The 13,409-nt window shown below is 42.7% G+C and overlaps 1 protein-coding gene across 10 annotated transcripts in view; it reads left to right on the top strand.

The window, feature by feature from the left end:
* The window catches only part of RBM33 (RNA binding motif protein 33), a 116,627-nt gene that overhangs the window by 82,708 nt on the left and 20,510 nt on the right, over nt 1-13,409 (top strand). For 5 of the 10 annotated variants that reach the window (XM_027101394.1, XM_027101390.1, XM_027101392.1 and 2 more), the window contains one exon: nt 888-1,526. In XM_027101394.1, coding sequence (XP_026957195.1) covers nt 888-1,526 — 639 coding nt within the window. Of the gene's footprint in view, nt 1-887; nt 1,527-7,188; nt 11,566-13,409 lie in introns of all 10 variants that reach the window. The other 5 variants (XM_027101393.1, XM_027101389.1, XM_027101388.1 and 2 more) reach the window with 3 other exon arrangements.

The following is a 13,409-nucleotide window of genomic DNA, read 5'->3' as shown; positions in this document are numbered from 1 at the left end:
TTTTTTTTTTTTTTGCGTTACGCGGGCCTCTCACTGTTGCGGCCTCTCGCATTGCGGAGCACAGGCTCCGGATGTGCAGGCTCAGCGGCCATGGCTCACAGGCCCAGCCGCTCCGCGGCATGTGGGATCTTCCCGGACCGGGGCACGAACCCGTGTCCCCTGCATCGGCAGGCAGACTCTCAACCACTGCGCCACCAGGGAAGCCCCTGGATGCTTTTTTTAAGAAAATTATTGGACTTTTTACAAAGATTCTTCTGATAGACTTTCAGAATGGTTTGGGACTGGCATATTAAAGGCATTCCTTATATACCATTAATATTCCAATACTGCAATTGGCAGCATTTTGATTCTGAGGAGAGTGCATGAGTTCAAGGTCAGAGAGATTGATTTGTGCTGTTCATTATAAGCAATTATTCTGTGACAAATGAGTTTGAGATCAGGCTGAAAATTCTGTACGAAAAATCAATAGTTCTAATCAGACCCTTTCAGGTCATTTACACCCCACCTTTTGTTGGTTCGTCAGAGGAGAGCCAGATAAAACCTGTGTGACAGCGAGGCCTCCCTACTGTTGCAGTTTCCATTTCAAACATATTTTGATATCTTAAATGAATAGTTTAATTGGTTTCAAAGCTGTAAATGAGTGGAAATTTACATTATTTCATTTTTAATATTCTGATAAGATTTTCCAAATTAGCTTTAGCTGTGTAATTTTTTTTTCCCTCCCCAGGGGAAGGAGTTATACTTAAAGTCTATAAGCAGATTTTGAACGGCTTCTTTCAATCCTGAATTAAAGGGTTTTTAGAAAGTGCCTTTTCTTAAGTTTGCTGAAACAGACTGGAACTGTCACCTAGCCTTGTACTCTAAACCATGCGTGTTTTCTGCTTCAGTTTCCCGATGAAGATGAAGAAACGAGGTTATACCGCTTAAAGATAGAAGAACAGAAGCGCCTCCGAGAAGAAATCCTGAAGCAGAAGGAGCTGCGGCGGCAGCAGCAGGCCGGCGCGAGGAAGAAGGAGCTGCTTGAGAGGCTGGCGCAGCAGCAGCAGCAGCTCTGCCCCCCACCGGCCCTGGCTGGGCAGGAAGAGCAGCTGTCGGCACCGTCGCCCACCAATGGTAACCCACTGTTACCCTTCCCGGGGGCACAGGTCAGACCGCATGTGAAAAACAGACTTCTCGTGAAAAACCAAGATGCCACTGTTTCAAATGTTCCACCCAAAACATCCAATTTTGTGCCATCTGGTGCTAACACGCAGTATCAAGGACAGCAGATGAAACCACTGAAACATTTGAGACAGGCCAGAACCATACCTCAGTGTCCAGCTCAGCACAAAGTCCTGCAGGTAAAGCCTGCAGACGGGGAGGGACCGCCACCCCCCTCGCAGACTGCTCGAGCCGCGTCCCTCCAGGGCCGGCCCCCGGAGGCCAAGCCTGGCGCGAAAAGGACTGTCATGCACCGGGCCAACAACGGTGGCGGAGACGGGCCGCACGTCAGCTCCAAGGTCAGGGTGATTAAGTTGTCAGGCGGGGTAAGTTGACGAGGTCACCAGTGCCTCTTGGAATCTATGTTTCACTTAGTATGTCCTAACTCCCAGAGAGGATTTTTGAAGGAAGGGAAGTAAAGTTGCCTGTCTTAGAATCATGTGGACCAGCCTCTCCCCACTTGAAGCTGGTGTAAGAATTGTCGTTTAAATCCTGCTTCCAATTGGGACCCATGTTTCAGTTGTCTCTTGAGTCTTAGTGAAAAACCAGTGTGACGGTTCCTAAATTAGACGTTTCTCAGTTTTAGCTTCTTTTTATAGATAATTTATGCTAGCATCATCAGTTTGTTTTAAAAATAAAATTTCCTTTACCACAGAACACATAATTTGTTGTGTGTAGCTTTAGATTCAGGGAGCATCTATGGCAGCGGGGGGCGGGGGGGCAGTGTGTGTGTTGCTTTTAAGCAGCGTTGTTTCAAAGACTGTTTCCCGTCTTCCAGGTGAAGCTAATTGCCCACCACCCTGCCCCCATTTGAGGGAGAAAGGGATTGACAGTATTCTAAAGTGAAATCATGTGTGATCCTACCATGTGCTTTCAGAAGTCGGGCACCCCTCATTTCTTTCTTCACCTCATAACAGTGCCCATTTTAGAGCATTTTCAGTAAAGCACAGTAATTGCAGTTTGGATAAATTCAGTACTTAAACTAAACAGAGTTGCTGCAGATAGATTCCCATTGCAGGAGATTCTCCCGTCAGCATCTGTAGAATACTTGCTTCCTTGATTCTGCCGTATAGTCTTTATTTATTAGAGAAGGTAGCACTCGTCTCTTGCTTTAATTATATTAATTCTGCAACAGACTCTCTTTGGTCCGAGTAACTGTCGTGCTCTCTGTCGCAGCTCCCCATTGTGTGCAATTTGTGTTACAAACTGGGGAAGAAGGGGAGAACCGTAAGACACAGGCTCTTAGAGCAAACCAGCTACAGATGATTCCTTTTAAAACCACAAAATATTTACAGGAAAAAAAGAAAGGGACTTCTAATCCTCAGTTCACCCAGGGACAGCAGCACCACTAGGAACGGGCGGGAGCTGTTTGCTGTGCTGGATTAAGGGCAGCTCCTTGTTGCTGCTTAATTAGTCGAGTTTTAATTGCTTTTGTTTCTAGGTTTGTAGACTAAGGTGTGAAGTTTTTCACACGCCATAAGAAAATTTGTGATAGAGCAAATCTGTTGTTTCTCACCTCGGTTCATGGTGATTCAAAATGTTGATAAGTAGATGGCCTGTATTATATCAGATTGCTTAAATATTGTATGAATTTATTATCTTTAGGTGAAGACCCAAAAGTGTTCATCAGTTTCCGGTGTCTGTGTGGCCTTTTGCTTTTGACCATATTTTAATCATACTTTGTCGGTGTCTCATTTTTTTACTTGAGTTAGAAACTTCTGAGGGTGGGCCATGGGGCGATGGTTTGGGAATAGGCCCTTTCCCTGGGCAGCCACAGTGGTGCGGTGCGGGCCTGGGCACTCTGGGCTCCGGCAGACTAGGAGGTGCGGGGCACAGCTCTGCTGTCCACAGGCAGCCTTCAACTAACGAATTTATCTACTTCAGCAGAATTTATCTACCTCAATTTGCTTTTTTCTCCTGTGGAAAAAATATAGTTTTTATATCAGACCATATTCCAAAATCATGCTGTATAATTTTACAATACACAGGAAAACAACAGAGGAATTTTACATGAAAATAGCTGTCTGCCAAACTTTGAAATGGTTTTTTAGCTCCCTTTTTAATTCTTAAGTATTAAGTTAATTAACCAACATGTTCTGTATATTAGGATTTATTCCAAAAATTCCTCCAATAGCATGTTGGCAACGTTCACCTTATCAGAGGATAAATGTCTCTCGTTTGTTTGTATCTCTCTGAACCAGGACAAACAGTGTTTCCCTAAAGGCCTGGGTTTTTTGGTGTGTTTTTTTGGTGGGTAGGAACTATTTGTAACATACCCATTGTGCAAAAAGGAGACAGTTCTTGTAAGTGCTAATAAGTATGCTCTCATTTGTCCTTTTATTTCTGTCCCTGCTGGTCCTTCTCTCCTTTCATGCACCATGGCATTAATGCCCAGGGCTGTGCTATGTTGTGTGCTTGGAGCTGAACCAGCCACCCTGGTGAGGGTCTGACAGGGGCTTAGCATATGGGAGGATTGACTTGTATATCGTACCTGTGCAGAATATTATTTATGCATTTCAGGTTTATAGTTACTTGTTTAATAGAAGCATTTCATTGTCAGTTCACATTCTTGTATTTTGCTGTGAGCCCAGGACTTCTTCACATTCTGTTTGTGCAGAAATACAATAGACATCCTATTTATAAGGTTTTCTAGAGAAATTTACTTTTCAGAGAGTCAGTTTGACTTCTTTCTAACCTAAACTGGCATCGAATGTATTAACTAAACTATTCTTTGCATTCAGTGGTCTCCTCGTTCTAGTAGTTGGTCTTCAGACAGGACACAGGACTATCGCAGTACATAGTGCTGTTCTAGAAATTGTGCTCTGGTGGTGATCACAGTCAAAATACGTATCTACAGGATTGTTAGGGAAGCGGAAATTTCTTGTACATCAGTCTTATTCTGATGTACAAATTGAAAATATATTACAGCTTAAATTAGTTTTCTTTAGGTGAACTTTTACCTGTGAGGCAATTGTGAATCAATAAGGTCTTCTCTTTTGTCATTTCCATATTTCATTGTCTGTAATTCAATAATTTATCTTTGGATTTTATTAAATTGGGTTTTTTGAAAGGTGAAAGAGCCTGTGTCTTAAGACTATAGGTTTTTCAGTCTGCCCTTTCATTAATTATACTATCTTCAAAGTGATTTTAATTCATACTGATCATCGAAGGAGAATTTCTGGTCTTTTTATATTGTTCCTCTTTGTTAGAGCTAATGCATTACGGACATGGGAAGCATTTTCAAAAGGACGTAATGAAAAGTATTTCTTGGTGTCGGTTCTCACACAGTCCCTGACCAGGTCTGGGTTTGTAGCTCGCAGAGTCGTACCTGACTTCCTTTGGGAGCCGTCTTGGCCTCATGCGTTCTTTGTTGGCCAATCCGAAGCTCCTGTGTGTGGGGCGTGGAGGTTGAGGCCCTCAGTCACCAGGAGGGTGTGATGAGGTGAAAACAACGTGGCTGTGTTTGAGGAAGACCCGTGGCTGGATGCTTGTCTACTATTTATTGTCTTGGGGGCCCTTCTAACACGTAGAAGGTACTTTATAAATGTCCATTTTCTTTTTGGAATGCTCCTAAGGCCCCTTCTAGAAATACGTTCCCTGATTTTATGCCACATAATAGGTAGTAGCTACTGTTTATCAGGTGTTTAGCATGTATTCACAGCATCCTTATGAGTTAGATCTATTATTGCCATTTCATAGGTAAGTAAATTGAGTCTCAGATAGTAGCCCAGGGCCACTCAGCTACTGACTGGTAGAGCGAGGCTTCTAAATCCTGTGCTTTTTACCCTTATTTACAATAGCTATTTTTACTGCTCCTTTTCCTCCTAGGTTTCTTAGTTCTAGATTAGGGAGAGTAGTCTACTCTTTCCAGTGAGTTTTTAGGGGCGGCTTCTAGGATGAGGGCTGATCAGGTTTCATTTTGCTTGCCAACCCCAGTTGGTACTGACTGGCTGCAGAGTATGTGGAGAGGGTTTAGAGGTGGGCCACAGAGCCCTGACTGGGGAGTCTGGACTGGGGAGTGGCTGGGGTTGCATCACGCCTGTGCTGGAACCTGTGTGGAGTAGCCTGGTATGGTGAATTAAAGCGAGGGACGGCGTACCCTGGCTGAGTGTAGCTGTGACTATAGCTGTGTGCTAGAAATGTGTCTTTGAACATTTCTATGTAGATCAAAATAGATCCGATTTTATATTTAAAATTGAAATCATTAAGGGAATTTGAAATTTAAAGAGACCTTTTGTTATGAGGCTGATCAATCTCTTTGTGAATTTTAGTTTTTTCCCATTTATATTGTCTGATTTGTTGGGTGAGATTTAAAAAGGAACAAATTAATGCTACTTGTAAAGAGTGTTAAATGTTGGCAAATATTGCTTCTAAAATTTCATGTGCCTCCCTGAATAATATTTATATAAGTAATCTACTTAAAGAATTGTAGTTGATGGAATGGTTCTCTTTTTATTATTTAAAACATAGGAATAGTCTCCATTTGCTCATTTCTCAGAAAGCTACTTTTAAGTATTTAATTTTCAGAAACCAAAAGAGCAATCTTGTTAAATCATAATTTCTGAAATTCCCGGGTGATCCAGTGGTTAGGACTCCATGCTTTCACTGACGAGGGCCTGGGTTCAGTCCTTGGTTGGGGAACAAAGATCCCACAAGCTGTGCAGTGTGCCGTGCCCCCCTGCCCCCAATCATAATTTCTCTCATAACCAATACATAATCCAGAAAACCTCTTCAGGTTAATAACAGAGCATATATAAAAATGTAAAATGTTTACTTAGTGTAAACTTAGTATAATCATCCTCAGCCACGTTCTGTGATTAAACCCCAGAAAAAAGAATTAGGACGAGCAAGTGCCGTGCAGAATTTGTTTATTCAGGAGTTTCATTAGGCCTGCAGCTCTGTCTTCCAGGTTAGGGGAAATGGGGAATCTTTGAGATGTTTGCATCGGGTTACCTGGCCCAGATGAACCTGTGTCCTCCTCAGAATGAGGCTAAGCTTCTCCCAGGGTGGCTGTGAGGGTTAACTGTCGTGACATGGGTGAGATGAGTGGCACAGTGCTTGGGCACGTGGCATTGGCTCAGTAGATGTTACTACCCTTTCCTTTTAGTTAAAGGAAGAAAAAGTGTGTTCTTACAGTGTTCTTTAAGAAAATGAAAGCAAATTCTGAATTCAGCTGCTTTATTCTAATTGAGGTCATGAAAATTTTAAGAATTTGGCAGCAAATTAAGTAAAGAGCCTTTTGTTCTGCTGGCCACACAGAGAAATGGGAGAAGCACAGAATGCCTCAGCAGGAAAGCCAGCTGTCCAGTCATGATATTCTTGAATTTTACTTTTAAAAGGCTGTCAAAATGCTTCACGTAAAAGGTCCCAATTTGTTTGTGTGAGCTTGCTTTTGGGGGTTGGTGTGCATTTGTAGATTTCTTCTCTTCCTCAAAAGTTATTCTCAGATTTTCTCTAGCGCGATGGTGTGTGCATACCTGATCTTTTTTTGTGGAGTGGAGGACGTTTAATTTTGATATACGTAATCTCAAGAGAAGTTGCAAAAATAGTATAAGGAGTTTCTTACACTGTGTATCAGATTTACTAGAAACAGAAGTGCTGGTCTTGGAGTCATCTGTCAGTCTTCGGGGACTCTAGTCTGAGAAGGAGTCGCAGGTGGGGGTACAAGTGGTCACCCTCGCGGCCTCCCGTTCTCCGGACGTGCCCTGTTTTTCCGTGGTCTGGCCGCCTTGCTCTTGTAGTTCTGTCTCCCCGCTCCGTCCACACTCACGCTGCGCCCTTTCTCGGCGCCTGCACGCCCCCGCCGCGCCCTGCCCTTCTCTGCCCACTGCTGGAGCTGTCTCCTAGTCACTGCTCCTGACTGAGGCTGGGTTTCCACTTCAGTTCATTTTTTGTCTCAAATACATTATAAATATTTTAGAAACATTTGTTGAAATAATAGAGAAAATTAGTAGCTTCTCCCTTTAAAAATACAGGTATTGTTTACAGTTTCTTTATGGAAATATCCAAGGAGGAGGAGTTAACACAGTGTGGTGGTGTTGTCGTTTCCTTCCCCCCACCCCCAGTACTTCTGATTATAAAAGTAACAGCTGTATATTGTAGACATTTAGATGACACTAGTAAGCAGAGTATAACACCAGAAATAGCATTAATCCTTGTTAATTCAGTTTACAAGATGCGATTGTATTGTACATTTGGCTGTTTGATGAGTCTGTGGTGATGACTCGTTCTTGGGGAGACCCACGCCCCAGGCCAAGGCAGAACAAGGCTCACGTTGTGTATGTCATTCTGTGACTCGCCAAGCTGCCTGGCCACGGCTGGAGGACTCAGCTGTCCTGACTCATTGGCTTCTGGTGGAAGCTGACTTGATGCCATGGTTTTGGGCAGTACCCAAGAGCTGATGCCATGCTAGAGGACCAGGAGAAAGCAAGTCAGATGAAAGTGAGTTGGAAATGGGTAGTAAAGGACAGAACTGCAGTGGGCTTGTGATAGAGAAACACCTCTGGGAAGCTGAGTGTAAGAGAAGCTTCTTTGACACAGGTAGGGGAGCCAGGAGAGGCCCTGCCCAGATGGACGGGGAGTGGGGGTGGGTGTGAAGGCACCACTGTCCAAGGAGGTGAGAGCCCAGACTCCCACCTTGCTGACCCCTGGTTCCCTCTCGTCCTGCCATCCCTCTCCTCTCTGGTGGGGAGAGTGGCCACGTGGCTGGTTGTAGTTGGGCCTCATTTGTTGCCTGATCACTTCCCTGTTAGAGGAGCTGATGAGCAGTCAGATGGCCGAAAGGCAAATAAGAGAGGAAGAAAAATGGGGCACGAATCTTGATTAATCGCTTGTTTGATAAGATGTATATTCTAGAATCTTCTTTTGGAGGAGAAGCTACTGTGCATAAGTAATTGTTTTTAAGAGCTTTGAAACACTTTGGTGCGAAGAACTGATAACTTCTAGAGGTATGACGTTTTCAGCATTCTTAAACATGTGACCTCTAAATTTGGGCAAAATAGACTACTGTCCATTAGAGGACAGGCATCAGTTTTAATGAATTAGAATGTCTACACGTGAATTTATAGGTGTTTTTAGGCATATGGTGTTTCTTTCAGAGCGAAATAAGTGGTTAAATCAGAAATAATTCTCTTGTAATTAGGAATCAGGATTTGCTAACCCACCTTCTCCAGCAGAAAAGGAATCTGCTTTCTCCAGTGTCTTGGGTAACTTCCCTCTCCTCACTTCGAACAGCTACCAAGAATAGGAGCCTCGTCACCTGCGCCGGGAAGTCGCCTAGCGCTCTGAAGTAGGTCCTTCCCAGCTGCCCATCCGGGGCAGGTTGGAAGCGTCTGCTTTCCAGAGTCTGGAGCTTCATCCGTACGGGGGCGCTCTTGCTGGAGAAGCCGGAGTTCGTGGGCCCCTGCTGCTGGGTGAACCGCAGTCTCACTTCTAGCAGTCCTTTCCTTTTTTTAGATTGGTAGGTCTGTGCTGTAGAAATTGGAGAATCCTGGGGCATCAGATCCCCTCACAGGCTCAGGGCTTTGGTATATTTCTCCAAAGGCCAATTAATTTTGCTTTTAAAAGATTGCCCAAACCTAACTAGTTTCAGAAAGGTAGAATGTTGAGAGAGAGAGAGAGAGAGAGAGCACTTGAATAACTGTGCCGTGTTATCACCATAAGGCGAAATCCTGGTGCACCTACCGGTTGAATCCTTTTTTTCTCCAGGAAGCCCAAGCAAGCACTTGTGAGATCCCTTTAACCTTAAGGATTTTGTTTCAGTCCAGCCCGTGTAGACCTGTTGCTGGAATTTTATAGGAAGCAGTTTAGATTTAAGTTGCTGCTTTTACACATTCTGCATGCTTGCGTATGGAGGGATAGCTTATTGCGTAGAATAGATGGACACTGCCCATGTGAAGTGTCCTCACCTCATATCATATTGCAGCAGTTTAATTAGGGAATTGACACAGGAGCCTGGATAAGAATGTTATTAGCCTGTTTATTTTATCTTTTCTCCTTTAAGTAGTAGTCTCAAAGACAGACTAGAGCATGAAATGTATTTGTGTTTAGAAACTTCGTAGAGCATGCATATCATTTATTGTCCAGATTCTGGGCGAGCTTTCTAAAGATCACAGGGCCAGGCCCAGCATTGTTGTAGTTAATAGAAACCTGCTCTGTGAGGTCTGTGGGCTGGCAGATCAGCAGCATTGCCATGACAGTGAAGTAGGCCTTATCGAAAGGAGAATTCATAAGAGGCTGCCCTGGGACCCTAACCACTGTCCTTCTCTGTGTCCCGACAATGTTATCTGTCCTCTCAGTACGGAGTATCAAATGTCTGTCATGAGTACAGAAATTAATTTAATGTCACCTGAAGACATGCAATTAATCTTTTAGAGGTTTTCATAATACCTTTACAGAAAGAGTTGCCAGTTTGGCGGATTTGGATTTTGGGGTTTAGAAGAAGATAAGGAAAATTAATTTTTCATCAGGGTTAATACAAGCTAGCAGGGCCACAAAGGCTGAGAAAAATGGTTGGGGAATTTGTCAAGTGTTGTCACTCTAGAATAATGCTGCTTAACGTCTGATAGGTGTAATCAAGAGTTGAGATTTCTATAGAGAGGGATTAATCAATTTGCTCACTAGTGAATGCGAGCCAGCGATACCACTTCTTCATGATGTTTAAGAATGAAAATAAGATTTGATCTGTCAAATTGCAGGCTACCCTGACAATATCAATGGGCATTTTTATCTATACATTTAAACAATTTGTTATAAATAAACTTGTCATGCTAATGTTGGTGGCTACAAACCTCATTTTTTTTAACGATTAAGCTGGTAAAAAGTGTTCCCTAAGCTTACTTAATTCAGGAAGTGCCTTTTATATTTAAGAAAAACTGCCCTCAAGAGACATTTTTATAGTGTGTTCATTAAAAGATATTTATCTGCAGAAGAAAGCAAGGAAGTATTTCCAGGTTGGCCTAAGACAGGTCAAACTCCTCTTCTCTTCATCTGTTTTGGAGGAAGTAAAAGGTATTTAAAATCATGTCTAAACACACTGCTGTGCAAAGAATTTAAAAGGGAACTGTGCCACCCTAGAGAAATGCACTTTCAAAGTGGATTTCCTTTCTTTGAATGGAATGTAATCTGCCATCCACAGATGACTAGTTATTTCCTTACATTAAGATGATAATGTAACTTAATAAGCTTTTAGTGAACCTTTCAGGCTTCTGAAAGTCCTGATTTGAATCGACAGTATTTTAAAATTTACATAAGTAATAATTTTGGAATCTCCTTCAGTGCGTTAACTATATGCACAAGTTGTAGAAGACTTCTAAGTAAATAGGCGGGTTCAGTTTGGCTTGGTTCTCATTCACCTTTTTTCTGTGTCTGTGAGAATGTGAGAGTAGGTGTAAAAAATATGTTTCTGGCCACAGCCTAGAAGTTAGTAGGTTGAATGTTGCCTAGTGTTAACCGGAATAACTCTGGGATTTAAAATTTATCCTAAGAATTAGCTTTTCGTTGTGCTAATTTGAAAGAAAATAATTGTTCTCTCAATTGAAAAAAAAACTGCTTTTCTTACAAAATGAAATAACATTACTTATATTTAAGCCTTGAGTCCTCAGCATGGTTTCCAGAAAAATGTCAGAGCAGAGCATTATAGTAAACCTTCATTTCCTTAAAATGATTTAATTGAATGATGGTTAGTCCCTTTGTTTCTAACCCTGCTAAAAATAGTTATGTTAGTATAAGCTCCTTGCCTACGAGGTTGTGTGGAGTCCATGCTTTGGAACCACTGAGACAGGAAGTCCTAAAAGCACTTACTGTGTGACCAAGGATCTCGGGTTTTTCATTTGGAAAGTGAGAATAATAATATTTACCTTGAGGGAGGATTGAAGGAAAACAGTCTCTGTACAGACCCTAGTGTACTACTTGTCAAGTTGAAGACATTCAGCAAACAACTCCATCCATCTTCCCATGAGTGGAGCATGTTGAATGGTGCCATTCAGCATGGTGATGGAGAGCCTAGAGTGCCCTGGAAATTTCTGTTATAAAGTTTATTACATCATTTGTAGCTGTAGAAGGTGTAAAACATTGTCCTGAATATAAGTAACTCCAGAGCTTACCCAGACCTTCCCGTCACTTGTCAGTAAGCTGACGATAGCAGTTTTTCCCAAAAGTTGGGCCTTTGTTATAATCCCTGCCTGAAGCATCTCTCTTTCTTGTTCATCGTTGACTCACCAAGTGCTTGTCGTCTTCCTGCCCAGGGCTCGGTCCTCTTCTCTGAGCCGAGGATGCGTGGCGACCAGTGCTGCCCGCGGGGCTCCCGTTCTCGTGAGCGTGACAGGACTGTGAGTGGTGATTAACGCTGTGAAGAAGAACAAAGCAGTTACGTGGCCTGGGAAACCTTAGGGTTAGAGATGCTGGGGCCCCCCTCGAGTGAGCAGGTCAGGCTGGCGGCTGCTGAGGCTCCCCGGGCGGGGAGGAGTAGGGGTGCTCACCGTGCCCGTGAGTTTGTGAGATGCAGACGGAGCGGGGAGACCTCCAGGCGGCGAGGTCCAGACCTGCAGGCGCTCTGATCACAGACGTCCTTTACTGTGTCTTCTCAGGCCATCTCCTAGGAAGTCTTAAATGGAGAGGCTTTTTGTGATAACTCTACCTGTATTTCTGAACTGCAGATGGGAATCAAGCTTACTTTAAAACGTAAACTTGTTTTGAAAGGAAAATAAAAGTTTAGAACTTTGTTTTTCAGGGTGTTCCTCTGACCTAATATTGTCAGACATAAATTAGCACCAGTCTCTTAACTCAGAATAACAGCAAAGAGAATTTTTGTTTGGGGTGTTTATTGACTAAATGTTTCTGTTCTTAATTCCCAGTTTAAAAATCATCAGATCACCACAGCGTTACATATTTATCACCCAAATACATACACACAGTGTATACCTTAAAAATAGGCAAATATCCTATTTTTGGTGCAAGCTCTTCTTTTTAAATAAAACTTCACTATCTAGATCATCTACTTTTTTTTTTGGCCGCTCCTCGCGGCTTGTGGGGTATTAGTTCCCCAACTGGAGATTGAACCCAGGCCCCCCGGCCGTGGAAGCACAGAGTCCTAACCACTGGTGGCGAGGGAATTCCCTTTTTCTTCTCTTTTTCTTTTTTTGTTTTCTATTTTAAGATCATCTACGTTTTTAGCTCTGGATTGCTAAAGAAAATATCTGCAACGATATTCACCATGTTGTCCACCGTATATATGGACATCATTCCTTTCAGACCACATGTACCAGCTGATTACCGATTTGTACAGCATGACAGTATGTTTTCTGGTGCACCCAGTATCAGCGCTGAACTGAAGGCTGGCCTCTTTAGTATCACAGTGGCATTTAGTAAATACGTATGTACTAATTGACAGTGGCTATAACCTAGTATTCTGATACTGTAATCTCTTTTTTAATAGCACATTCAGAGCTACGTAGTTTTTAGAAGCCTGATCTACCATTGATTGTTTTATTCAGTAAATATCTCATTGCCATCTATATGCATAGGACATTTTGGCTTGGTAAACAAAAACAGACTCACCCAGGTCTAAGCCACTGGTTTCTCTAAACCATACATAATAGCCAGTTCATTTATCCACATTAGTGAAAAAGGTAGACGGTGGAGAATCAGTCAGTAGACTGTTAGGTAGCTGAGCTGTGTGGAGAATTCAGTGACCCAGTGCCACCTGCATCTATGGCACAGCCTCTGGTGGGACCTGGGGGCTAGTGTGAGGTGTCAGCCCATGTAAAGAGACGTGTTTAAGAACAGTGAGACTTAACATTTGAACAGTGAATTTATGAATCTTATACTAACATAATTTGAATATGATTTTAAGTAAATTAATAAGTGATGGATTACTGGCTTTTAAAGATAGGAATATGTGGTGTATACCCTTAAAATTTTCAACTTTTTAGTATAGAAAATTTCAAGCATATACAAAACTAGAGAGTGTTCACATAGCTTTTCAAGATATGAACTTTGAAAAATTGTGTGCTGAGAATAGGCCATCATCCCTGCCTGGCTGGGGTACCTGCTCACACCTTTTGGATGAAAGATGTAATGGAGAAGTTTCAAGAAGCACAAGAAGCAGTCTGACTTCATGTGGATCCTGGTCCTGCAGAACGGCCTGCCTTTCCATAGTGCGTCCGTTTTCATTTGGGGAACAGTCTCCCATCAGGTTGGAATAACGCCCA

Source organism: Aethalodelphis obliquidens, unplaced genomic scaffold (genome assembly GCF_003676395.1).
Source record: "Aethalodelphis obliquidens isolate GAN/ISIS:26980383/991018 unplaced genomic scaffold, ASM367639v1 scaffold5, whole genome shotgun sequence".
NCBI classification, from domain to species: domain Eukaryota; kingdom Metazoa; phylum Chordata; class Mammalia; order Artiodactyla; family Delphinidae; genus Aethalodelphis; species Aethalodelphis obliquidens.
The sequence above is the reverse complement of the archived record's forward strand: the minus strand, read 5'-3'. Positions and strand labels throughout refer to the sequence as shown.